General features: G+C 40.1%; 1 protein-coding gene across 1 annotated transcript in view; it reads right to left on the reverse strand.

Annotated features, from left to right (window-relative positions):
• VRK1 (vaccinia related kinase 1) overlaps positions 1-23182 on the reverse strand; it is a 45775-nt gene extending 22593 nt beyond the window's left edge. Inside the window, exons 1-4 of the mRNA XM_014541471.1 lie at positions 23047-23182; positions 16446-16610; positions 10652-10707; positions 1789-1905 (exon numbers count right to left, since the gene is read on the reverse strand). Coding sequence (XP_014396957.1) covers positions 1789-1905; positions 10652-10707; positions 16446-16605 — 333 coding nt within the window. The 5' untranslated portion in view covers positions 16606-16610; positions 23047-23182. The remainder of the gene's footprint in view (positions 1-1788; positions 1906-10651; positions 10708-16445; positions 16611-23046) is intronic.
• Between the last annotated feature and the right edge of the window lie 4000 nt (positions 23183-27182).

Genomic DNA, 27182 nt, shown 5'->3' on the forward strand with positions numbered 1-27182 from the left:
TGATGAAACTATGACCAAGAAAACAGGACAGGCCCTAACCAGTTTGGCTCAGTGGATAGAGCGTCAGCCTGTGGACTCAAGGGTCCCAGGTTCGATTCCAGTCAAGGGCATGTACCTTGGTTGCGGGCACATCCCCAGTAGGGGGTGTGCAGGAGGCAGCTGATAGATGTTTCTCTCTCGTCGATGTTTCTCAACTCTCTATTCCTCTTCCTTCCTCTCTGTAAAAAAAAATCAATAAAATATATTTTTTAAAACCACATAATTTAAGTTAATTATTCTATCTGTAAATTTAAAAGTTCAAAACACTGCTATCTTCTACATTTAATTTTGCATCAATAAGTAGAAAGTTTGCATGGTGTCCTCACACAACTCTGACAGAGAGCTGTCAATGTCAAAAGGAAGAATATTTAAAACTTTGAATTGGCTATTTTGATTGTATTGTATGCCAAACACAGTATTTTGGCATGTCTGCTTTGGTTTTCATAGAGAACAAAAATGTACTCATCTGGGAAAATATTTTTTCTACTTTCCCTCATTTTGTATTGCCAAGAAAGAGATGTCACCAATCATCATTTTCTTTGGCATTCAACAATGGTGGCTAACTAATACAATAAGTGCTTTCTGAAACTAAGATGTTATTTGAAAAGAATTATTTTTAGTGTGGAATATTAATAGCCTGTGAATTCTTTTTCCTCCTGTTTCCAGTTTCTGAGCAGTTGATGTTATCAACAATGAGAACAGAAATTAGAATGTCTGGTGAAGACAGTGTGATAACTAACTGTATAATCTGGAAATATAAATGCAGTTTTAGCATTCTTCTGGTCAAATGAAAGAATTTCAATATCAATTTATAAAAAATAGCTTATATATTTCAAAATAACTTATACCAAAGACAATTTAGAAGAATTATTGAAAGAAATCACCATAGGAAAATAATTCCAGAAAGAGAATTAAGCATGAACAAAAAATGGAATGATATACTGATATTGCATACAGATATGAAACCTTGATGGCAAACTATTCCATATTACCTATAAACAGTAATTCCCTAGTTCTGTCCAATGCAAACAGAACATAATTTTTCATAATATATTTAAATATTACCTGAAAACAATAATGTTTATGTTCAAATAAGGTAGGTGAGAATAGCATTAAAAAACTAAACACATTTCCATTTACTACAGTAATTCACAATGACTGTAATGTTCTTTTGCCCCAATCTACAGGCTTAATACCTCATCCTCAAAGCCCTCAACCAGGAAATAAAGCTCTGGGGAGAGATGGGAGGCTTCCTTGAGATTGCCAGGCCTATTCCATCCAGGAGGCTGCCTGGGGTCTTAGGTGGGAGCGGAGGGGGTGGGATGAGAGGGGAGGGGAGAAGAAGAGAAAGGAGGGAGGACAGAGTAGGGAAGAGAGGAAAAGGTCTAGAGTAGCTAGAAGAGGCCCTGCTCTTTACCTTGATAATCTGCTCTGTTTCATCAATTATGACACCCCAACCCCACCCCTGGTTATGTTCCCCAGAATTCAAAAAAAATACCCAGAAAGACTCAGAGATCCTTGAGCCATACTCATGGATTAGGAGTTTCATTCAATGTTTAACATTTTCTAAATTATACATCATTACTAATTTTAGTCTATATATCAATACAGGTAAAACCTTATAATAAACTCATTGAGAGGTCAGAATTCTTTCATACAAACCTCATGTAAATAGAACATACTTATAAAGTAACAAAGAATCATAATATGAGATGCAATGCCCTAGTCTTAGCTTAAGCAAAACGAAACAAGCGGTGGTGACGTTAAGGTGCAAACGCAGGCACTGTGCTTCTTACTTTGCTCTGGTTTGGCAGCTCGCTGGTAGAACTTTAGTTCAGTAAAAAGAGGTCCATTGTCACTGGGTTCCTTGAAACACAGGCATCAGTTAGTACGAGCAGTTGTCAAAATTACTGTTATTTTCAGCAAACTTTCAAAAAAGACTAACAAATCAACTTTTCTTATCAAACAATGTAGTTTTGATACTTAAGTTTATAACTATATTTAAGATTAAATCAAACTCTTTAGAAATGTTTCAGATATTCTCAGAATAGTCTATATTTTATTTTTCTCCGGTTCCAACTCTTTAAGTGATAAATTATACAAAATTAGACATATGACTCAGTCTTTGCAAAAGTTTAAGAAAAATCTTTAAATTTATTTTTATCTTTATTTAGCTTTCTTTTAAGAAAAGATGAGCAAACATGTTAATTGTTTCACCGAGCGGCTACAAGGTATTTCTGAGATTCAATAAAATGTCAACAATTGACTTAACCAATTAGTGGCAAAAATCCCATTCCTTTTGTGTTTCTCCTGACAATTATACATAGTTTATCGGGACTGACAGAAGCCGGCCTTCCCATGAAGAATATTCTGGAACTGCAGAGAGCAAGTACTGGCCATTTAACTGCAGCCTCTCCTTTCGGACCCTGATTCCCATGTAGCAAACTAAAGGGCCCTACAATTTACTTCCCACGTGACAATTTAAGTCAAGAGGAGCTCTGGCCGCGTGGCTCAGTTGGTTGGAGCGTCCTCCCGTGCACCAGAAGGTTTGGAGTTCAATTCCTGGTCAGTTGCGGTTTGATCCCTGGTGGTGGAGCATTCAGGGGGCAACTGGTCAATATCGGTCTGTCTGTCTGTCTGTCTCTCTCTCTCTCCCTCCCTCCCTCCCTCTCTAAAATCAATAAAAACATATCCTCGAGGATTAAAAAAAAAAAATTTGGCACTAGCTGGTTTGGGTCAGTGGTTAGAGTGTTGGCCCTCAGATTGAAGGGTCTCGAGTTCAATTCCCAGTCAAGGGCGTGTACCTTGGTTACAGGTTCCCCAGCCCCAGTAGGGGCATGTGCTGGAGGTAACCAGTCAATGTTTCTCTCTGTTTCTCTCTGTTTCTCTCCCACTCCCTCTAACCTTCCACTTTCTCTAGAAGTCAATGGGGGGAAAAATATCCTCAGGTGAGGGTTTTAAAAAATAATAAATAAATAAAACCACTCTAGACACATAGTTCTAATATCTCAGATTTCTTGTAATTCAGAAAAACAGGAATCCAAGTTAAAGTACTTACAGAAAAACTCCTAAGCCAACCTGCAGAGTCAGGCAGGATCTAGCTGAGACTGAGCATTCAGCAGCAAAGAGGTGACACACAGGACACTCGGATCAGGACCGGCAAATAACCCGGCCTGGGTGTTCCTGGTCAGTATACTTTCTCAGCCCAGCCTTGGGAGAATATCGTCACCTCTAAGAAGCCGAATCTAACCATATACCAGGGGGTGAATGCCAAATCACTAATTTTCAGTCTCAGTACCTCAGGTGTCACCGGAACCTGTGGCTCATTTCCTAGCAGCAAAGGAAGCTGGACAGACACGTGCATGTTTAGAGCTCACGACCGAACACAGGCCTTCAGCAGGAGTAAGAGACTCAGTGTAAGAAACAAAGAAACGGAAATTCAAGGGGAAGAATTTTGGTAAAGTTACTCTCCAAAGGCTAACTTTTAGAATAGCTCATTAATATAATTCAGGTTTGAAAGGGGTTTTCCTAACACAAATCCAAGCTTATTATTCATCAGTATAAAATTCTAATTTATTCAATTTCAGCCTGTGTCATAATAACTTTAATTTCAGGCTTCCCTTCAGGCAATAATTTATTAAACTTATAATAATGAGAATCAGCCTATAAAATCAGGCTATTATAATAAAAGCCTCACTACAACGAAGGCTCTCTGAGCTCAGCTCAGACCTTTCTAATCCAGCAAGATTCCATAACAACAAAATAAAGGAGCTACTTTCTTGCACTGCACTCTAGCCAAAGCTCACTGTTGCTGTTGAAGAAACTACCTTAACTCACAACTAAAATTTTATTAACATATTTCAAATCTAAAATACTTTGCCAACTCTATAATAGCCAAGATTTAGGGAAAAAAATCGGGGCTGACATTTTAACTAGAATATCACTAAACGTTTCTTTAAGACTTTTAAAGTGTCAAAATGAAGATGACAACAGAAAAAAATTAAAATGTGATATATTTCAATGGCACCATCTAAAAGCAACTGGCTGCCATTTAAAAATGAAGCTGCATAAAGTTTCTCCTTCCTACCAGAGAATTCTGATATATGAATTGGAAATTCAGGTCACTCCTCCTAACATCAGTGAGGAACTTAAACATCAGTTTGCAAAATGCTTTCCATGGAACTTCAAAATGCAGGTTTCCATCAGTTCATACTGGGAAGTGGCCATGACATAAAGAACTGTTAGGACCCCAGGCCCAAAAGCCTGCCCTTCCCCACCAGTCCTCTCTTGCAAAGGGAAGTGTAACTGAAAGAACTAATTATTACTAAATCTGTTAACAAGAAATCACAAGAGAGAACTTTCCCCCTTGGTTATCCAACTTATTATCAATCTTTCCATTTACTTTCCTGAAGTAAAGAGAGAGTGTCTCTCCCCTATCTTCAGAGGAAACACAAGTCTGCCACCTCCACCTCTGACCCAGCACCAGGACCCATGGCTGCTCCCACAGGTCAATAGGATTAAGGCTCTGAACCAGACACACTCATTTGGTGGAAGAAAGAATCGATTTAGCATTTACCTAAACATCTATCGTGAACATGTACTTCTTAACTTCATTTCAAAGTTAACTGTAAACCATTTGTGGGTTATCTATCTAGAGCTCTTTCATAGAGCAGACATGCATGTTAGCAGCAATCAGATTTTGGACAAGTCCCCACATGAAAGTGGAAGCCCTACCAGAAGCACGGGTGCCTGCATGTCCCCACTGAATAAACGGATCCCCGCCCAGCCACAGTGGCTCAGTGGGTTGAGCATTGCCCTGTGCATCAAAAGGTGGCCACTTCGATCCCTGGTCAGGGCACATACAGAAGGCAAACTTCCTTCCTTCCTTCCTTCCTTCCTTCCTTCCTTCCTTCCCTTCCTTCCTTCCTTCCTCCCCCCCTCCCCCCTTCCCTCCCTTCTTCTAAGCATGTCCTTGGGTGACAATTAAAGAAAAAGGATCCCCAAACAAAGATAAACATGAGCATGCACACATGGTTCCACTGGGCATAATTAGGTGCTTTGTGCACCAGACTCTACCAGTGGTTCTCAACCTTGATGCACAAAAGCCTCCCCTGGGAACTTTACTCACCAGGCCCTGCATCCAGAGATTCGGATGGCACTGTACAAGCGGAGCTGAGAGCCACGGTCTGATATGCTATTAAGTCTAATGTCACATTAAAGAGCAATTTGCCTTTGGTTATTTTACCTCCCTTTGACTTTTTTCTCTAAAACTAAAATTTTAGAAAATCTGAAAATATTTTGATGTTTTCTTCACATACATAGCTATTTTATAAAACTCCTTCTATACTATAATTTTGTATCTTGCCTTTTATTTAGTAACTAGAGGCCCAGATCACAAAATTCGTGCATGGGGGTGGGGGTCGCTCAGCCCGGCCTGCACCCTCTTGCAATCCGGGACCGCTGGCTCCTAACCGCTCGCCTGCCTGCCTGATCGCCCCTAACTACTTGCCTGCCTGCCTGATCGCCCCTAACTACTTGCCTGCCTGCCTGATCGCCCCTAACTACTTGCCTGCCTGCCTGATCGCCCCTAACTACTTGCCTGCCTGCCTGATCGCCCCTAACTACTTGCCTGCCTGCCTGATCGCCCCTAACCGCCTCTGCCTTGGCCCCCACCACCGTGGCTTCGTCCGGAAGGTCATTCGGCTGTCCAGTCTAATTAGCATATTATGCTTTTATTATAATAGATTAATCATAAAATTTCCCCAAAAAGTAATATTTATTCTTTGAAAACATGATTTTTAATAGCCCTTAATGTTTTATATGGTAAATGTTCATAAGTAGTTCAGGAGTAATATTTATTCTTTGAAAACGTGATTTTTAATGTTTTATATGGTAAATGTTCATAAGTAGTTCAGATTCTAATACTGAAAATATCTAATAATCATTTTATATGCTTATATTTGATGAACCATTTGAACTTTTAATATAAAGTTCTGAGAACAAAAGAATTACAGAATAGTGATGGATAGAGTTCTGGCATAGCATGTCAACACATAAAGGCAAATTATAAATGAGCCTACTCTAAAGGCACAGACAGGAAACGAAAGTGGGTGGCATGAAGACGTTAAAAAGTGGTAAGAATCATGGCTACAAAGTTTTCAAAAGAATATAAAATAGGCATTTAAGAGCAGTTTAGAGAAAACAAAGTTGAAAACAAGGCCCTACCCATGAAATAACTGAAAATCTAGTTAGGGAGAATTAAAAACAATTAGTGGCATGAAAAAGATATTAGCATGTGAAATTATAAGATAAATGGAAATAGAATAAGTGGTACAGGAGTTTAAAGTTCAGAAAAGATAAGTATCCAGGAACAAACAAGCAAACAGCAGTTACTAAACTCTTCCTTGGAGAAGAAAAAGAAAGTCAGTAATATTATTTTGTTTATGGCATTCTTTCAGGATCACAGTCAAACTCCGACACTGAAAATGTTACTGAAATATTAACTGCAAAGGAGAAATATTTATCGCTGTCCTAATTACAGAGAAGAGTAATACAGGCAAAAGGAACCAGAACTACATTAGGAGACTGGAGAGGCAAAGCACAGAACCAGGTTTAATAACAAATGGCTTTAAACTTAGAAATGTAAGGTAATTTGCTACCTTAAGCTGTTAGGAAATACTTGTTACTACACATTTTTCATAACTCTAGGTAAAAATGGTAGGAAAAGTGAAGTTACACTGAATCTCAACTAAAATACTTAGAATCACCCATAATGAAGAAGAGTATCATAACTCTAAAATAAAATGCAATTTAAGGAAGCCCGGGTACTAGAGAAGGAAGACATGACTCCACACGTTCCCCGTAAGCTATGGTGCTGGCACACCTCCCTACCAAGACCCAGAGATGGCTGTGCAGATTAGCCAACTGCGAAGCAGGCAGGCAACCATGGTTTTTACCTTGCTTTCTTCTCACAATAGAACCTTTTTAAAGATCCTAAGGAGAAACTAATCTTTCCCATAGATTTCAATATTTTAATTAGTTGTACCAAAGACAAATGCAGTTAATATTCTGCAATTCCATGCAAATGACCCAATTTAACAGTAAGAACATTTGTTCCACTGATACAGCAGCAAACCGATTATTTCAAAAGGAATATTATTCTGCAAATGAGGAAGAAGAAAAATCCAAAATGAAAAGGCATGAAGAAAAGTGAATGGTGGGGGAGACACACCAAAGTTACCAACTTCACTTCCGCTTACCAACCTCACGAAGTAGCTGGATCCAATTAGCCCTCCACTGTAAGCGAACATAAAAATTGGACAAATACAGGAAACTACTCTTTTCATACATAAGACAGAATAGGCAGTCCAGACAGTGACCTGTAACAGCTGGAAATGAAAGTGAGCCACGACAGCCCAGCTTTCTCCAGAGGCACCCGGAGGAAAAGGCAGACTGAAGACACAGCGGGGAAAGTGGGGAAACAAATACATTGTTCCAGCAGCCCTGACACCAAAGCCATAAAGGAGATTGGAACGTTTTTAATTTAGAAATATCAGGAAAAAACTAAAACCAGTATCCCTCATGAACAAAGATATAAAAATCCTTAAACTATTAGCAAGTCAATCCCAGCATTATTAAAAAGCACAATACACCATATCTAAGTGGAGTGTATGTTAAAAATACTAAGTTAGTTCAACACTATCAATCAATGTAATTACCACATTATCAGAATAAAGGAGAAAAATCCTATGACCCATCTCAGTAGATGCAGAGAAAGCATTAAGAAAGTAATTAGCCAAACTACAGAGTGGGAGAAAATGTTTACGACACATATATCTGAAAAAGGACTTGTATCCAGAACACCTCTCTTACTCCTCAATTTTAAAAAGCAAAACAACCTTGTTATTTAAAAAAAAAAAAAAAAGGGGGGGTCAAAAGATTGATGAAGGGGAGACACTACTACACACCCAACATCACGGCTAAGTAACCAACCAAGCAACCAACCCGAGGGCTGTAAGTGTTGAAAGGACATGGGGCACCCGGAACTCGCATATATGACTGTGGTTGTGAAGTGACACAACCACTCTGGAAATCTGGCACTTTCTTGTGAATTTAAATATGTACCTTCCCTATAACCAGCCAATTCCACATGTAGGTAAAAACCTACATCCATAACAACGTCTGTACAGGAACATTTATAGACATTTATTCGTAACAGACAAACACTGGAAACAATCCCAAAGTCTATCAACAGGAAACGGAAAGCAAACTATGTCCATACGATACAACACTACTGAGCAGTAAGACTGGACAAGCAACTGATACACCAACAACATGTGCAACCTGCACTAAGTCAGAGACAAAACAGGACACACTGCATACTACCATTTATATGCTGTTCTAGAACAGGAACAACTAATCTACAGTGGAAACTCCAAAGATGCAGGAAGAAGGGGTTCAACCAGAAAGGAAACAAGGAATCTTTTTGGGGTGATGGAAATACTCTATATTTTAATAGGGGTGGGAATTACAAAGGTATATATATTGTCAACAGTATTCAAATTGTTCATTTAATATCTACGTATTTCCTTGTAAAAACTATACCTGAATTAAAATATGTTCAAAACAATCACTAAAACAATTTAGGTCCAAAATAGTTCATTCATAAGGAATCATGTATATTCCTTTTGAAAAGAGAGTAAAATAAAACAAATCAAAACAAACAAACAAACAAAAAACATGGGGTAATTCTAATTCCAGAATTCTGTAGCCTTTAGCGAAAGAAAGGAGGGGTGGGAGACATATGTGGTAATTTGCTCAAATAACAGATACTGTTATCTCCTCTATGTAACAAAAACATGTCGTATAATGTCTGAAAGAACTCTGAGAGAAGGGAGTTACAAATGTTGGTAAGGAAAAAAAAGCATAATATATTGATAACAAATAAAGAGCAGTTAAAATGTCTTTTAGTGCACCAGTTTATAAATTGGCCTGGCTACTCAAGTATGCTATGTCAGATGGAAGGTTGTCGACCTTTACTCATCAATTTATATAAAACCTTAATATGCAAATAGACCAAATGGCATAACAACCGAACAACCAGTCGCTATGACGTGCGCTGAACACCAGAGGGCGCGTGCGGAACGTGGCGGGCATTAGCCACAGCGGGATGGAGGAGGTGAGAGGGGGCGCCAGACCAAGGTGGGGGACCAGTTGTTGTCATCAGGGTGAGCCTCTGGTGGTTACTGAAAATTCTTTGCTCCCATGCCCCGCAGCCCCGCCCGCCACTCACACCTGCTCCTGACACTGGAGCCACCGCTCACACCCGCTGCCGGTGCCCGGCACCCGTCCTGATTGCTCGGCACCATCAGCAGGTGCAAGCGGCGGCTACCAGCCCCAAACATCCCTGAGGGCTTCTCCACCTCCCCCTGCTCCTGAGGGGCGATTGGGGCAGCAGCCACCGCTGGCACCCACTGACAGCGCCAGCCCCGCTCGCACCCGCTGCTGGTGCAGGCCCCAATCACTCTACACCGTCAGCAAGTGCACGTGGGAGTGGCAGCGGCAGGAGCGGGGCTGCGGGCAGACAGGGGACCGGGGGCCGTGGCAGATGGCACTGAGGATGGGACAAGACCCTCCCCTGTGCCCACCTCAGCCTCGGGACCCACAGTTCCTTTCAAGGTGCATGAATTTGTGCACTGAGCCCCAGTATATATATAAAACCCTAATATGCAAATAGACTGAATGGCAGAACAACTGAACAACCAGTCGCTATAATGTGTGCTGACCACATGGTAGACTTTGGCCGCAGAGGGATGGTGGAGCAGGTGAGCTGTGGCATGAGACCAAGGTGGGGTGCTTCTGCTGCTGGCGCTGGCCCCAATCACTCCATACCGTCACTGGGTGTGAGCTGGGCCGGTTCTGTTAGAGCATGGGAGTGGTAGCAGCAGGAGTGGGGCTGTCAGCAGAAAGGGCCTGGGGGCTGTGGCCGGGTGCGGGGGGGGGCCGGGGCTGCAAAGCCAGGGCTGCGAAGCCAGCAGCCAGGGGAAGGAAGGCCTATCCTTGCACAAATTTCATACATCAGGCCTCTAGTTACAAAATAATTTCAATGTTCTCATAGCCAAAAGAAGGTTCAAAGTGATCACAATTAAATAATTTAATTTACTAAAATAGAAGGGGAAAGGAAGAAAATTGGAAATACACAGAAGTAATTGACCAAGTACTTCAGAAGCAAATGCAAGATAAAATACAATAAAATTTCATTAAGGTAGTATAGTCTTATAGGACATAAGTATAAAAAAGCATCTCATCTACTGTAAATATAGCTAAACTAAAAAGAGTGAGCTGAATATTTTCAGTCCACATCTGCATGCCTCTATGCTTTCACTCATTTTCCCCCAAATACTAGTGCCACTCTAATTCAAGACAGGAGACCGACTTTTTGAATTCAAATTATTTAAAACTATAAAACTACTTTGTGTCTCATTAAATATTTATTAACATTATTAAAAATGTAATACCTTATGGTTTAATTAATTCTAGTTATCAAAGAGGATGTTTTGCAAAATAAACAGTCCTACACTAAATCAACAAAAAAGAAAAAATATTTTCTTACCACTTTTACAACATAGGATGCATCACTGCCCACCGATTTTGAAGAATTCTTATCAGCTGTTTGAAAAAAGTGATATATGTAATATCAAAACAAGAAGTAGCATCGTGATACATAGCCTATTACTTTTTATTAACAGTTAGGTCTGTTATATCTATAATCCTTTGATAGAATAAATTTCAGTTTCCAAATACGCAGTGTTTCAGCATATCAATACAATGTATATCATCAACTTTAAGACTATTTTTTTTTAATGTTTTAACATGTCAAACTGGAATGTATCTTATAATGGCTGGTATCTTCAATATGATCATCTATTAAGTATGAAAAACTCTAAGTTAAACTTTTAACTTGAAAGTATGCATGGTCTTTGATATGCTAACATACGTTGAGAATTCCCAAGATAATAACTGATGCAATTTCTTACATTTAATAAAGTAAGTGGTTAGAGTGTTGGCCTGTGCACCGAAGGGTAGGTTGCATGTTCAATTCCTGGTCAAAGGCATGTACCTGGGTTGCAGGTTTGATCCCCAGCCCAGGTTGGGGCATGTGCAGGAGGCAACCAATCGATGTATCTCTCTCACATCGATGTTTCTCTCTCTCTCCTCCCCCCGCTTTCCCTCCTTCCCTACCATCTCTCTAAAAATCAATGGAAAAAATATCCTTGGTGAGGCTTCACACAACAACAAAAATAAATGAATATACATATAAATTATGTTTGATGGTGATAAGTGCTATAATTAAGCAGGAAAGAAAGGCAGGCAGTGCTGCAAGATAGTAAGAGAAACCTCACGGACAGGGTGTCACTGGAGCAGTGGTCTGAACACAGTGAGGGAATGAGCCATGGAAATGTCAGGGTGAAACCATTCCAGGCCAACCAGCACCTGGCCCTGATGTGGGAGCCCCTGACATGTCGGAGGAAAGTAGAGAAGCCAAAGTAGCCGGAGAAGAGTGACTGAGTGGAAAGCAGCAGAACACACACAATGAGCTTCATTGGTGACATAAAGCTGTCCCTCTATGAATGAGCTGGAAAGCCACTGGGAGTTTGGGGAAGAGGACTGGCAAGGTCAGACTCTGCCTTGTAAAGAATGCTTCAGGATGCTTGTGGAGAATGGAGAGTAGAGGGCAAGGAGCTCAGTACTCGGGTGAGGGATGGCGGTGCCTGAACCCGAGTGGCAGCAGACAAAGTGGTGAGAAGCGGTCACATTGTGGACATATTTTCAAAGAGCCACAGGCTTTGTGGGTGAACTGGATATGGAGTTCAGTGGGAGAAAGGAGGAAGGATAACTCCTGGCTTTTGGCCTGAGCAACTGGGAAGAGGAAGCTGCTACTTCCTAAGACGGAGAAGACCGCAGGAGACCTGGTGCGGTGGGGTGTCTCAGTTTGAGATGCTTATTAAATATCCAAGGTCAGATGTTAAACAGGCAGTGGGTATACGGGGTAGGGTAACAGTAGGTTTACCCTGCTTGTATGAAAATAATACAATAATTAATAAATGATAATACAAGAATAAACTCTGTTTCACATACTCATTGTAAACCTACTTTGGCTCCACCCTGTACAAATCTTAGTTTCAGAAGAGTGATGCAAGTTAAAAATAAATGAGCCATCAACCTAAGTCATCAATCTACTCACTCCAAGCCCATGAAACTGGAAGAGCTCCCCAGGAAATGAGTGTAGAGAGGAAAGAAGAAATCGTAGGACTGAACCCTAAGGCATTCTCACATCAGCAGGTGAAGAGATAGGAGGGACAGGCAAGGTGAAACCAAGAAACTCCAACCAGCTGGGAAGCAGCAAGAATACTTCAGTCTAAAGAAGAAACACAAAGTCATAAAATTGGCTAATGAGTAGAAGGAATAGCCAAGGAACGTCGCTTAAATACTGAATTAGTAATAAAGCACAGTCAGATTTTAGCAGTTAGTATACAAAATATTAAAATGAGGCTAGTATACTAATAATACCATATAATTCAAATGAAGAAAAAGGGGAAAAGAAGCTCAATAAGCCCTGGCTGCTTTGGCTCAGTGGATAGAGCATCGGCCTTCGGACTGAAGGGTCCTGGGTTCGATTCCAGTCAGGGGCACATGCCTGGGTTGTGAGCTCAGTCCCCAGTAGCGGGTGTGCAGGAGGCAGCCAATCGGTGATTCTCTCTCATCATTGATGTTTCTCTCTATATATATCCCTCTCCCTTCCTTTCTGAAATCAGTTTTTAAAAAAAAGACTAAGTTGGACCAAGACCCAAGTCTTTGGGTTTTAAAATATGTACTGCAAAATATGTCAGGCACTAAGAACACCATAAGAGCTGTCCATCATCAAGAAGCACATGTTTAACCCTGGGTGGTGTGCTACGTGGTTAGAGCACCATCCCACCCACAAAAGAATCATGGGTGCAATTCCTGGGTCAAGGGCATGTACCTGGGTTGCAGGTTTAATCCCCACCAATCCATGTGTCTCTCTCACATTGATATCTCTCCCCCTCACCCCACTACTCTCTCTAAAAAAAAAACAATGGAAAAAAATATCCTCAGGTGAGGATTAACAAAACAACAGAAAGCTTATGTTTATTCTGGAAGGAGGAAAAGTAATTTCAACACAGCATGGATGTACTATGAGAGGATGAACACAGGACACAGGAGGACCATAAAAAGACAACGCCTACCCTAAACTCAGCTTTGGAAAATCTAAACAAAAGAAGCATCACATACAAAAACCAAGAGGCAAAAGGCAACATTATAGCTGAAGCATAGCTTTTGGGAATAAAAGGGATGAAGAAAGTTACTTTGGAACCAGACTGTATGAAGGGTCTTGTATGCCATTCCAAAACTTTGTCATTTATCCTAAGGGCACCAGGGAGACATTAAAAAACGTTTAAATGGAAGGTCCTATGATCTGATTATCGGTCTGGGTCACTTAAGCCCCAATGTGAACAAGGAGATGCAAGGGGACAAGACTGAGCAGAGGATTCATTGCTACAGTGAGAATCCAGACGAGACATAGAAATGACCTCCACTAATAAGGTAGTGGCAGCAAAGGTAGAGAAATGAAGGGATCTGAGGAGTCACTCAGGTAAAGTGACAGAACTAGATGAGGTACTAGGGGTGTTAGTGAAGGAACACTTGAGAATGTCTGCCTCAAGGGGTGTTATTCATGTGGATAATCCTCTCCTGTGGGACATCAGGTCCCTTTGTAGGCCACTGGCGATGGGCCTGCACTGTCGGGGTCAAGTCCTAGGCTATAGAGAAAAGCTTTTGAGAAGAGGACTGGCAAGATCAGACTCTGATTTGGTAATCAACAGTAAAGAGACCGTCAGAGAAGCCAGGAGACTGGAGGACATCCCTCAGACAGAATATGCAGAAGAAAGGTGAGCCACAGCCCTAGCCACTTTGGCTCAGTGGATAGAGCGTTGGCTTGCGGACTGCAGAGCCCCGGGGTCAATTCCAGCCAAGGGCACATGCTTGGGGTGCAGGCTCTATCCCCAGTAGGGGGTGTGCAGGAGGCAGCCGATCAATGATTTTCTCTCATCATTGATGTTTCTCTCTCTCCCCCTCTCCCTTCCTCTCTGAAATCAATAAAAAGAAAAAGAAAAAAAGATTTAAAAAAGAAAGGTGAGCCGAAGAAGGAAAGCTGGAAATGACTAAGCACATTGAGAGGGAGGAGGAAGGCCAGAGGGGAAGGTACGTTGTCATGAAGACGATGGAAGCAATTTCTATTTGTAAAAGATAAACAGTATCAAGTCCTGCAGAAAACACCCAAAGAAGATGCAAAAGCAACTTGTTTAACTCATGAGCAGAAACTGCTGATGATCTTCGGTAGGGCAGTTATGGAGAGGTAAGCTGGAGGCAGCATTAAGGCAAACCCTTCACCAGAGTGATCAATCCAGGCTTATAGCAGTGACGTTTTGTCACAGAAATCTTTCAAACCATCAAATACAAAAAATACTATTAAATGGCATTTTCTGGTGATAAATACAAATACGAACAAAATAGCTAGCACACATGCAAAAGCAAGTTCCCTATTTGCCAAAGGTTACAAAAGTAAAGTAACTAATGCAAAATTAAGAACCAGCTTGTTAAAGACAAGTTCCCATTCCTACTATGGGATGTCCTAACCCACACATTCTGCCGAGAGACGGCCTAATAATCTACCATCTCTAAGTTACAAGGTCAAACAATATATACCTGACTAAAAAAGCTTCTAACCTTTCATGGTTTACAAGGATTTTCACGTTAAATCAGATAACCTAGTTCACTGTAATGGGTTTGGCTCTGAACAAAACTAAAGAATCAACGCCTATTTCCCACTGACCTAGAGGAATCATATTTATGAAATACTAGAGGCCCGGTGCATGAAAATTTGTACACCGGGGGGAGGGGACAGTCCCTCAGCCAGGCCTGCCCCCTCTCACAGTCCAGGAGCCCCCAGGGGATGTCCTACTGATGGCTTAGGCCCACTCCCCGCTCCTGCTCTACAGGAGGCAACCGGGCTGATCAAGGGAAGGCGCTGCCCCCATAACCCCGCTGCTGCTGCCACTGCTGGCCGTGGCGGCTGCCTGAGCCCCGGGCCTCGCAGCTGCCTGAGCCCACACCTGCCTTAGCCCCCGGCTGCCTGAGCCCACAGCTACCATGAGCCCTGGGCCTCACAGCCGCCGGGGCTCATGGCTGCCGTGACCCCCGGGCCTCGCAGCCGCTGTGGCTTTGTCCGGACAGACGTCCAGATGTCCGCCCTATTTAGCATATTATCCTTTTATTAGTATAGATTATTAGTATAGATAGTAAAGCAGTGGCTTTTAAGCTGTTTCATGACCATACCCCTAGAGACCGGCTAACCCACTGCAGCCCGTGGGTCCTGGAGGAGATACAGCTGCTCGTTTATCTCTGTCAGGGGCTCTCGAGCTTCAGCATGCATGGGCCCTCTAGTTTCTGATTGGCAAGTCTGGGTGGAACCTGAGAACTGGCAGTTCAAACAGGTTTCCGTGTGATGCTAATCTACACTACAAAATTAGTATTCTAAGAAAGATATTCCTTTAAAGAGAAAAGGGGTTCCACTACTAAGAGCAACATTTTATAAACCTCCAGGCAGAAATTAAATAATTAAATGATGGACTAGCTGAATCGAGATTAGAGGTGGAATAAGAACACAGAAACGTTATAGAGAAATATCAAAAGCAAACATGAAGTGTGTTGTATCACTATAATATTCTTGATGAAGCAGACAACTTTAGAAGTAGTCAGGTAAAATATTTTTTAAATCAACAATTTAGTTAACCTGCAGAATCTCAGGGTTCCACAGTAGGCCCCCCCAAATTTCAAGGTAAGTATGCTAAAAATAGTACATTAAATCAGGACTAACATGAATTTCTAGATCATTCTCCTAATTCCATAATTACAACTTATTAAGGTTGTATAGGAAGAAAATAAAAACCTACAATGGTTAAGATCTGAAAATTGCCAAATTAAACCAAAACAGAGGGAGTAAATCCTAATTGGGTGGAGGTAGGGGAAAAAATGTACATCAATTTCTTTGCATCTCAAAAAAGTTAAGATTATATGGAATACCTTAAAAATCCAAAGCCATGGTGCTCACTAATGACAATATTACAAATACTTTATACTCTTTCTACTGTGACTAAATCAACCATCTTCTCTTCCACTCCTGACAGAGATGCATTTTTGCCTAATCATATACTGACTGTAGTTTATTAGAAATATCCTGTAACAGCTCAAATTGAGAAACTATTTTGATATGAAGCACATAAATCTTTGGCTTGACAATTCATTAGAAGTGGTCATACACCTACCAAGATATATACAACCAAAGCCACCTTGGCCAATGGGTAATCCTAGTTTCCATTCCTTTTTTGCCAAGTCGGTGATTACCTCCCCCGCTGCAAATTGTTCTGCAAGACGTCTCTTTGCAGGGCCCTGTCTTCCAGCTTGAGCTGCTTTTACACGAGGCATTTTCACTAAAATATAAAACAAAGCAACACTGAGAATTATAATCCCAGAAGTGTTCAAAACATTTCCCATAGTACCTGTATTGCACAGCTTCTGTGCAATACAGGTACTATTCAAATTCTTACTAACTCTAAAATTTAAAGGACATCTGTTCTAATTTATAATCCTCTTGGATTATCTCTTAATTTTGGAGAGAAAACAATAAATAAAATGAGCTATGCACCCTGGCCGGTTTGGCTCAGTGGATAGAGTGTCAGCCTCTAGACCAAAGATTCCAGGGTTCAATTCTAGTCAAGGGCACGTACCTTGGTTGCAGACTCCTTCTCGGCCCTGGCCCTGGACAGGGCTCGTGCAGGAGGCAACCAATTGATGTATTTCTCTCACATCAATATTTCTCTCTGTCTCTTCCTCTCCCTTCCTAAGGAAAGCTTCTGTGCAATACAGGTACTATTCAAATTCTTACTAACTCTAAAATTTAAAGGACATCTGTTCTAATTTATAATCCTCTTGGATTATCTCTTAATTTTGGAGAGAAAACAATAAATAAAATGAGCTATGCACCCTGGCCGGTTTGGCTCAGTGGATAGAGTGTCAGCCTCTAGACCAAAGATTCCAGGGTTCAATTCTAGTCAAGGGCACGTACCTTGGTTGCAGGCTCCTCCCCGGCCCTGGCCCTGGACAGGGCTCGTGCAGGAGGCAACCAATTGATGTATTTCTCTCACATCAATATTTCTCTCTGTCTCTTCCTCTCCCTTCCACTCTCCCTAAAAAACAATGGGGAAATATCCTCAGGTGAGGATTAACAACAACAACAACAAAAAACCTATGCAATTACTTTCAAGAAAATATTTAGTTTAAAGTTTCAGTGATCTAATATCTATAACTAAAAATGCTATTTAACACACAAAAATATGCTCTATGAAGGTGAGGGGAAAGGTGCATCCAATTAGTATGCACACTTTATCATAATGCAGTAAGTTTATAAAGGTCAATACCAATGTGGTAAGAGCACAGTACAGAGATTGAAAACACAAGACAATTAACACAAGGGGAAAGGGAACGATTTTTCTGTACTTAGAAAAAAATAAAGATCACACACTTAACAAAATTCAACCCAGGATAACCAACACTAAAACACAACTTAATAAAATTACTGAACTTAATAGTAAAAGAAAATATTCTCTGAGCACCCAGGCCAAAAAAAAGGATATTTTATATGAAAAATAAAATCAGATTGTCATCACTGACAGCAACACTTTATGCCAGGGGGAAAAAAGTAGCGTATTTAAGACTTGAAGATAGAAAACATAAGCCAAAGATTTTATACTCAGTTAAATTTCAACTATAAAGACTTCAAAGTGTTATCAAAATGGAAAAAGGGAGTCAGAACTTACTAGAGAACAAGCATCACATATCCAAAATGACTAACGTAAGAACTGACAGTGAGCAGTAAATAGATATTTACTTGTAGAACCAACAAAGGCAATAAAGGAAAGAATAGAATACATAATGGCTATATGTCTGACAATTCAGATATAGTACAACTATGAAAAATCAAGAGAACATATGCAAAAAAGTAATTATCCAGTAATCATATTGTGGTGATACTTGCTTTTGTTAACTAAGGCTATTGTATGCACAAATGTGGAATAATGCAAATGAGTAATTATGTGATATTTGAATTCTATCATCCCTTTGGATCCTTAAAAATCAGGATTCAAAACTGGAAGAAAGAATACAGATGAAAGACCAAAAAGTAAGGTTGAAATGCTGTGTATCTGGAAATATTAATTCAGAAGGTATCTTATCTTTTACAAAAACCATACCAAAAAGTAAGTTTGAAATGCTGTGTATCTGGAAATATTCTTAATTCAGAAGGTATCTTATCTTTTACAAAAACCATACACACACCCCTTTGTATTTCCTAACCCCATTCACAAAAAAGCTTGGAAACAAACCCAGTAGCAATGAGCATCCCTGGTACATAAATTGTATTCTTGGAATACCAATTCTTATTAAAAGAAACCAGATTGAAGAAAGGACTGACTCCAGGTCTGAAGCTGTACATGCACAAGATAGACTTGGAACACCTGTAGTTTCTAGACGTCAAGGAAGCTACCAAAAACGACTAGCGTTATGTCAAATACGTCTAAGGAGTCAGCTTGAAAGATGTTCCCACTGACCAAAGATGGGCCAATCTGCGTCAGTAAAGATAACACCACAATGGCTGAAGACATATAAAATGGGTAAATCCAGGAGTTTATAACAGTAAGAAACCCTAAGCGGTCACCTCTAAAGGATAATAGAAAACCACTCAATTTTGAAAAGTGATAAATATAAATTGTACCACTGGGTAACCCATAGAAGATGAGAAATTTCTTCTTACAGAAAAATTTCCGCTAACAAATGACTAAGAATGGTTTAAGTTAACACCATTCCTCCCTCCTAATGAATTAATGGATCTACACATTGAGCCTTGACAGCTACAAGCATCAAAATATAACAGATATCCAGGCATTATATGCCTCCTGATAAAAGAACACAACGCTACCCATGAAGCAATCTTGCCAAAAAATAAATTAAAAATAAATTAAAAATAAACCCTGAATCTGATCAAGCCTACCAATTCACAAGCTATGAAGAGAACAGAACAACATGATAAACTGTAACACAGAAAAGCAATCTGCACAACCCTAACTGTGGAAATCTTACAATACACAGAATCCCATTTCTTCACTAAAGGAAAAAGAGAAGAGATGCAGGAAAAAAAAAAAAACCTACATTTTAAAAGGCTTAAAAATAACATGCAAAACAAAATTAAATCAGGCAAATCTAAGCTACAGTGTTTAGGGATGCACATTTGAGTGATAATTTCTATAAAGAAAAGGAAACGACTACCATAAAAGATAGAAGTTACACTGGAAAAGCATAAGAAAGTTGTGAGTAGGATGAGGGACATAGCTGGCAAAGTTCTATTTCTTGATGTGGGTGGTAATTATAAAAGTACCTTATAATTCATTAAGTCTATATTTGTTTGATAAGGTTTTCTGTATTGGTAGTTTATGGCTATAACATTAAAAAATTACTGTTCTTATAATTAACAATCATCAAGAGATCAAAACTAGAAATCTTTTCATATTCCATGAGCTTGTCCAATCACACAAACAAAAAAAGGAAGAAAGAAAAGACCCCCCACCCCCACCCCACCCCAAGTAAAAGCTGTAATTCATTTCCTGTAAACTACGGGTAGCATTTTGTTTTCATTATATTTTTAAAATTACCCCTCTGTATTGCAAATATCCTTCCCAAATTAATTGTCTTTCGATATTGCTAATTTTGAGCTTTTGGATTATACATCATCCTTAGACCTCACCCAGTCAAATTACTTTTTTCAAGTATCTCCCATGTTTTCTTTTAGTTGTCTTATGGTTTCATATTTTGCTGGTAAAATTCTGATCTGTCTACACTTACAAGGCTTTAAGACAGTGGTTCTCAACCTGTGGGTCGCGACCCCTTTGGGGGTCGAACAACCCTTTCATAGGGGTCGCCTAAGACCATCAGAAAACACATATATAATTACATATTGTTTTTGTGATTAATCACTATGCTTTAATTATGTTCAATTTGTAACAATGAAAATACATCCTGCATATCAGATATTTACATGACGATTCATAACAGTAGCAAAATTACAGTTATGAAGTAGCAACGAAAATAATTTTATGGTTGGGGGTCACCACAACATGAGGAACTGTATTAAAGGGCCGCGGCGTTAGGAAGGTGGAGAACCACTGGTTTAAGATATAAAGTAGGATTCCACCCTTTTCCAGATTATCCAGCCCCCTCCCCCTTCAAGAGACCCACAGTGTTCAAGACCTTATACTAGTGCAAGTAAACTAAGTACAAAGTTCATATGAAGTTGTTCAATGTAGGTCCTAAATTACCAGCTTCTCTGCAAACAAAAAAGAAGAAAAATATATTTATTAATGAGTATCTGAAACCAACTTGCTGCCTCGGTGAAAACCTCCCTGACAATTCGGTCCATTCCACATGAATGTGAAGAAGTCATTGAGGTTTTTCCCAGTGCAGCAAGCTGAGCAGAGGCAGCCACATACTGTGGGTCACTTATAGGTACAGACAGGTAGCCGGGAGGCCAGGAACCTTTAAACCAAATGGCAGCTTTCAACAGCATCGGAACAGGATTCAACAAGCTTCACTTTTTTCTTTTCTTTTTATTTTTTTACTTTTTTCTTTTATTGTTATTCTTTTTTGCTATTGTTTTCTTTTTTCCCTTCTTTTTTCCTTAATATTTCATATTTCTCTTTCCTTCCTAATCCTATTTCCTTTCTTTTTTCTGTTTTTATACTTTTTTTCTTGGTTTTCTTTTCCTAATCTTTTTTCTTCTTCTTTCCTTTCATATTTTTTCTTCTTTTATTCTTTTTTCTTTTGTCTTTTATTTCTTTCTTTTCCTTATTCTTTTTGTTGGTGGTGGTGTTCCTAATCTTTTTTCTTCTTCTTTCCTTTCATATTTTTTCTTCTTTTATTCTTTTTTCTTTTATTTCTTTCTTTCTTTTCCTTATTCTTTTTGTTGGTGGTGGTGGTGGTAATGATTTTTTGTTTTGTTTTTCGTTTTGCTTTGTCTTGTTTTGTTCTGTCAGCACCTGTACAACAACTTATTCGACGTGGTCAAAGTTGAGCCTCACAGTCAGCCACCCTGAGTGTCAATCCGAAACATGAACAGGCCAACAGCAATCAAGACCCAATTACAACAGGAGGGTCCGCATAACCCACACAAGGGACATTCCTACAGCATCCGGCTCTGGAGATCAAGAAGACTGCAGCACTGGGCCCACAGGGCACCTACTACATAAGGCCACCAAACGAAGAATAGGAATCATAGCAGAGCTATCTAATACACAGAAGCAAACAGAAAGAGGCACCCAAAATAGGGAAACAAAGAAACAGGCCCCAAATGAAACTCAGGAGGAATAACCAGAAAAAGAGCTAAATGAAATGGAGGCAAGCAATTTATCAGATAACGAGTTCAAAGTCATGGTTTGGAACTGAGTAAGAATTACAAGAAACTTAGGAACACAACAGCACGAACGAGGAAACAGAAACCATGAATAAGAATATTGAAGAATACCACAACATCTATAATAATAAAAACATAATATGCTAATTAGACCGAATGTCCTTCCAGACAACCTTCTGGACGAAGCTGGGGCTGCAAGGGAAGCTTGGGTCCCAGGTGCCTGCCAGGGGCCGGAGGGAAGCCTGGATCCTGGGTGCCAGAGGGAAGCCGGTGCCAGCAGCTGGGGGAAGGAAGGCCTACTCTTGCACGAATTTTGTGCACCAGGCCTCTAGTCAAGAATATACTGGAAGGAATTAAAAGTAGACTGGATGAAGCAGAGTTTCAAATCAGTGATTTAGAAGACAAGGGGGAAAAAACAATTAGAACAGCAAAAACACTTAAAAATAATGAGGATACCTTAAGGAAACTTTGGGACAACATGACACGTAACAACATCTGCATCATAGGGAACCAGAAAGAAGAAAGTGAGCAAGAAATAAAGAACCTGTTTTAAAAAATAATGACAAAACTTTCCTAACCTGGTGAAGTTGAAAAAGTCACACAAGTTCAGGAAGCACCGAGAGTCCCAATCAAGATGAACCCAAAGAGACCCAAACTAAGACACCTCATAATTAAAACGGCAAACATTAAAGACAAAGAAAGGCAGCAACAGAGAGACAGAACGTTATCCACAGGGACTTCCCATGAGACTGTCAGCTGATTTCTGAACAGAAACACTTCAGGCCAGAAGGGACTGGCATGAAGTATTCAAAGTAATGAAAAGCAAGGACCTGAGTCCAGGACTACTCTATCCAGCAAGGCTATCATTTAAAATTGAAGGCAAAATAATGAGCTTCCCAGACCAAAAAAAAAAGAAGAAGACTAAAGGAGTACATTACCACCAAATCAGCACTGCAAGGAATGTTAAAAGGAAGTCCCTTTCTCACTATGCCTTGCAAGTGTCCCTCCCTCATCCTCTAGTGACAAAACCTAACACTGCTGGAAAAGAAAAAAGAAAAATGTTTATAGTATCTAACGCAAGTATCACAAACAGAGCAAAGAAAGGTGAATTTGCAGTTGAGAGGCAATAAACTGAAAGTGTGCACAAGACTGGTAAATTTTACACATGTATATACACCTGAGCAACAACTACCTGGGATCAGGACTCCGAGAACATTTTCATCACACCATAACCTTGCCTCCAGCCCCTCTCCTGCCAACACCCATGCATTCCTCTTCTTTCAGCTGATTGGCGAGGCCACTCAGGTTGTGCCACTGACTTTGGAGAACACTACTCTGCCAGCTTTGTCTGAGATCTGCGTCTCAGACCTGATGTCCCTTTGCAGCAGCCTCCCATGCCCCTCTCTGACCTTCATTGTATTTGGCAGCCCCTCTTATTGTCTGGTTCAGGGTGACAGAAGTCTCCGAGTTTTTGAGAACAGGAAATCTGTGTTTCTCAATCTACTTATTCCTTTTCAGGTGATTTGTGAAAAGAAGAAAGTAGAATTATTTGAAACCAGAAGTTCCTGCTCAAAAACTATGATATATAACAGAACCATAGCATTTGCTTCAGTAAGTCAGTGAATTCTCTAAAGAGCTTAAAATGTTAATTTGAATTAAACAACTGCATTAGTACATTATAGGCTTCTTCTAATAATGAACCAATGACCAGCTTTAAGATTTCTATTAAACAATACATCGGAGAGCACAAACCTCAACCAAATTAAATCTTTCCACGTAATTTCTGCCCACCTGGAGCAAAGAAAATCCACTATTATGATAGCCAATTCAACAGAGATGTTGCCAAGAAAAAGTTTACCATCACATATAATCCACTACATAATCCGACCACCTCTTTTCCCACTGAAATGAAATTCAGATGCAAGTGAAAAGCACATCCAAATGCAAATCAATACCGCCCTTTGCTGGAACCACTCACTGGTATAGTCCATATTAGCATATTCACCAAAATCTAATTGTAAACAGAGTAATTATGGTGGTAAAGTTATTAAATACACAAAGCAAGCTTGGAACTATACATATTCAAATAGAAATTCAGTGGCAGATCAACTTTTATATCCGAAACAATACCCTAATTAATAGTCAGCTCTGATAATAAAATGGTTCTTTTTCAGATAACGTTTCCAAAAATATTCTGCTATGAATATTAAAATAAAGTTTTGTGAAGAGATTTTAAAATATTCCATAGCTATATTTATCACAATACGGTACTGTATTTAGACAACTGGCATTTTTCAAGTCCTGGATTCAAATTTGGAACAATTTCTTTTTTAATCTTCTGCTGAAGATAAATGTTTGAATGATTCAAACAATTCTACTGACACTTAATGAGCTCTATGAATTCCTCACAACCAAACTGGAAGATGACAATGCTGTATAAAGCTTATTACACACTGGATGCCTAGTCATGCATTTTCCCTACGATAGGTATGCACATAAGTTCCTCTGAGTGGGTCATAGATTTTCATGAAGTTTTCTTGAAAGTCATAAGCTTCTCTGATGCCTTTAAACTATGTAGCCGCACTGATTCAAGGATACTTTTGCACCATTGAACTATTCACCATTCCGTTAACATGGTACCAACATAGTCTTATCTCCACTCTTCACAGTATAAAGCTGTTTCTTGCCCTCCAACATCTACATTTACTGAAATCTTTTCCGCACCCAAATATCTCTCTTTCTCAGTCAGATAGGACCTCTGGTTTCAGCAGTGTTCTTACCTCTTATTGCATTTGATAAATGTTCCCTGTAAATTTATAAGCTCCCTGAAAAGAGAACTATCTTACAATACATTGCACTTGGTAGGAATTCAAAAACTGTGTAAAAATAAAGAGCAAAAAGTTACTTTTTTTTTCTTTGAGTACCTGAAGTCTAACTTTGGATGTAGCCACTCCTTTTAACCACTAAACAGAGAGTTACAGAATAAACTTACGAGCTTTTCTTTTATTCTTTTAATTTTACACAAGCTACGCTCCCCCCCACGAAAAAAAAAAAAAAAACACAAACACAAGTCTTCAGTGCCAAGTAGAAACAATTGATATTAGTGACAGGTGGTCCAGGAAACATGCTAATCATTTTTACTCTAGATTTCCTCCGCTCTATCTTTATGGCAATGTAGTTCACCACGAAACTAAACATTTGAACTCATTTATTCCAAAAGCATTTATAAAACACCTCTGAAATATGTGCCAAAACTGTGTGAGGGGCTGGAAATACAAACATGAATGAAATGCAACATTTGGACTCAGGAAGCTGCACTAGCTTCATACAGAAACGCCATCACACAGTTATGATTTCATATTACACTGTCAACCTCACACAAGGATCGATAAAAAGCCCTTCAGGTAAAGGATGTTTCCGAGTCCTTGATAAAACTATTTGTTAAAGACAGTGAGCAGTTGCAGACATCTACAACATCAAACTCTGTTAGTTTCATGGTGAGGAAAAAGTGCCTCTTCCAGTGATGTAAATTTTTAAGATATTAAGAGCTATGAAACTCGTTTTCTCTTTTTCAATCAGTGCCACAAAGTGCAGAGCAGACGAATAAACTCTCTTACATGCCTACCCATCATCTGCGGCAGTGCTTCTCGGCCATGGCTGTCCATCATAATCCCCAGCGGAACGTGAAATAAGGCCCTACTCCCCAAGGGCCCTGTGTCTGGATGCTTCAGTGCTGCACAGGGGCTGAGGCGCAGACTGGACCACTGATCTAGGTTCTGGTGCATCTGCCTTTCTTCATTAAGTCCTTCACTCCAAAATAACGGCTCTATTACCTACAACTCTACTGGATTAGATAATTTTAATAAAAGCCACTTCCAGTTCATTTTAGAAGTTGGGAAAATATATAAATTAGTGAATAAGTGACACAAGAGAAGTCAAAAAAAAAAACTGCCCTTTTCTCATCCTACCCCATCCCAAGCCCAAATCCTCATTTGTATTTCAAACTTATCTGGGAATAAGAAGTAATTACATAGTTTGGTGTAAATGGCTTCCTGCCAAACTACATTAAGTTAAAGAATAAAATCAAACAGGAGACAATCAGTCAACAAAGAACTTCAGCACCTATTTTGCTAAATTACATCAGGAACAATTTGAAAGCAATACATCTAAAGACAATTCTCTTACAAATGAGCCAGCTAATCAGAAGTTAATCAATGCATTTGATTAGTGCTAAGAGATCATCTGAAAAATAAAATACTGAATCATAGCCACTTCCCAATAATATAAAGGGTCTTCACATATTTACTTAATTTTGTCCACACAAATCCTACAGTTGAGACAGAACAATAAGGATAGCCACAAGAATAAAAAATATACTTATTACCAACACCATCCTCCTACATAATAAAAGCCTAATATGCAAATTGTCCCCTCGGGCAGTCGTTCGACAGGGAGACCGGAAGTTCGACCACTCGCTATGACGTGCGCTGACCACCAGGGAGCAGAGCAGAACATGGCAGGCGTTGGTGATGAGGCACTGGCAGCAGGCGGCAGTGGAGGCACCACTGGCCCCTATGGGCCTCAATGAGAGCAGGACTGTGTTGGGACGGTGGAGTAGGTGAGCAGGCAGCGCCAGGTCAAGGCAGGTGCAACCAACAACAGTGGTGGGGTCCAGGGTCGCCACCTAGCTCCCAGATATAGAAGCAGCCGGGTGGGGAGCCTGGCCCTGATGGATCGCGCCCACAGGCAGGATGGTAGAGCAGGTAAGGGGGCGGCACCAGGCCAAGGCAGGGTGTCAGGCAGGGCTGCGGGGCTAAGGGACTGTGGGGCTGGGGGCGCGAGCTGGGGCCCAATCTCTGCAGGCCACTCCAAGGGATCCCACCCATGCACAAATTTGTGCACCGGGCCTCTAGTTTAACATAAAACCTGAGACACTGGAAGGTGAACTGTGAGTTCCTGTTAGGGGCATCCAACCAGACCTCTGGTTTCACTCAGAGAACCATGCCAATGAATAAAAGTATGAAAGACATTCATGTTATATGGTACCTTGAGTAACTTTAAAATAAGAGTAACACAACAAACCATAAGAATATAGAAGTGAACCTCCTGAAATAAGATCCTATAAATCCATAAATTTATTCTGGAAAAACATTAAGCTAAACTCAAACTATGACACAATCTTTGTAGCAACTGCCACACGAGTTATTTTCACACCTAAGAGGGAAAGAACTAGGTGAAGACACTCGCTTCTAACTCTGAAACAGGAAGTATCTTCAGAGAAGAAACATTTTGTCCTAGCCATGATTACTTTCACTTGTATTAGGAAAGTGATCAATGTTACATTAAATTTTTGGTATAGTGAATAAAATTTTAAAATACAGTATCAAATATACATCCTCAACTCTCATTCCTTTAAGTGATATCTGAAAGAGGAACACTAACCGCAGAATTAGTCTTAAGGGAGAATACGGACTGTGGTACCATTTCAAACACAAGCCCAGATTGCTCACTGCCACCACTTCCCCAAATGGAAGGGTCCGTTCAC

The sequence above is a fragment of the Myotis brandtii genome, unplaced genomic scaffold, assembly GCF_000412655.1.
Source record: "Myotis brandtii unplaced genomic scaffold, ASM41265v1 scaffold273, whole genome shotgun sequence".
In the NCBI taxonomy this organism is placed as follows: Eukaryota; Metazoa; Chordata; class Mammalia; order Chiroptera; family Vespertilionidae; genus Myotis; species Myotis brandtii.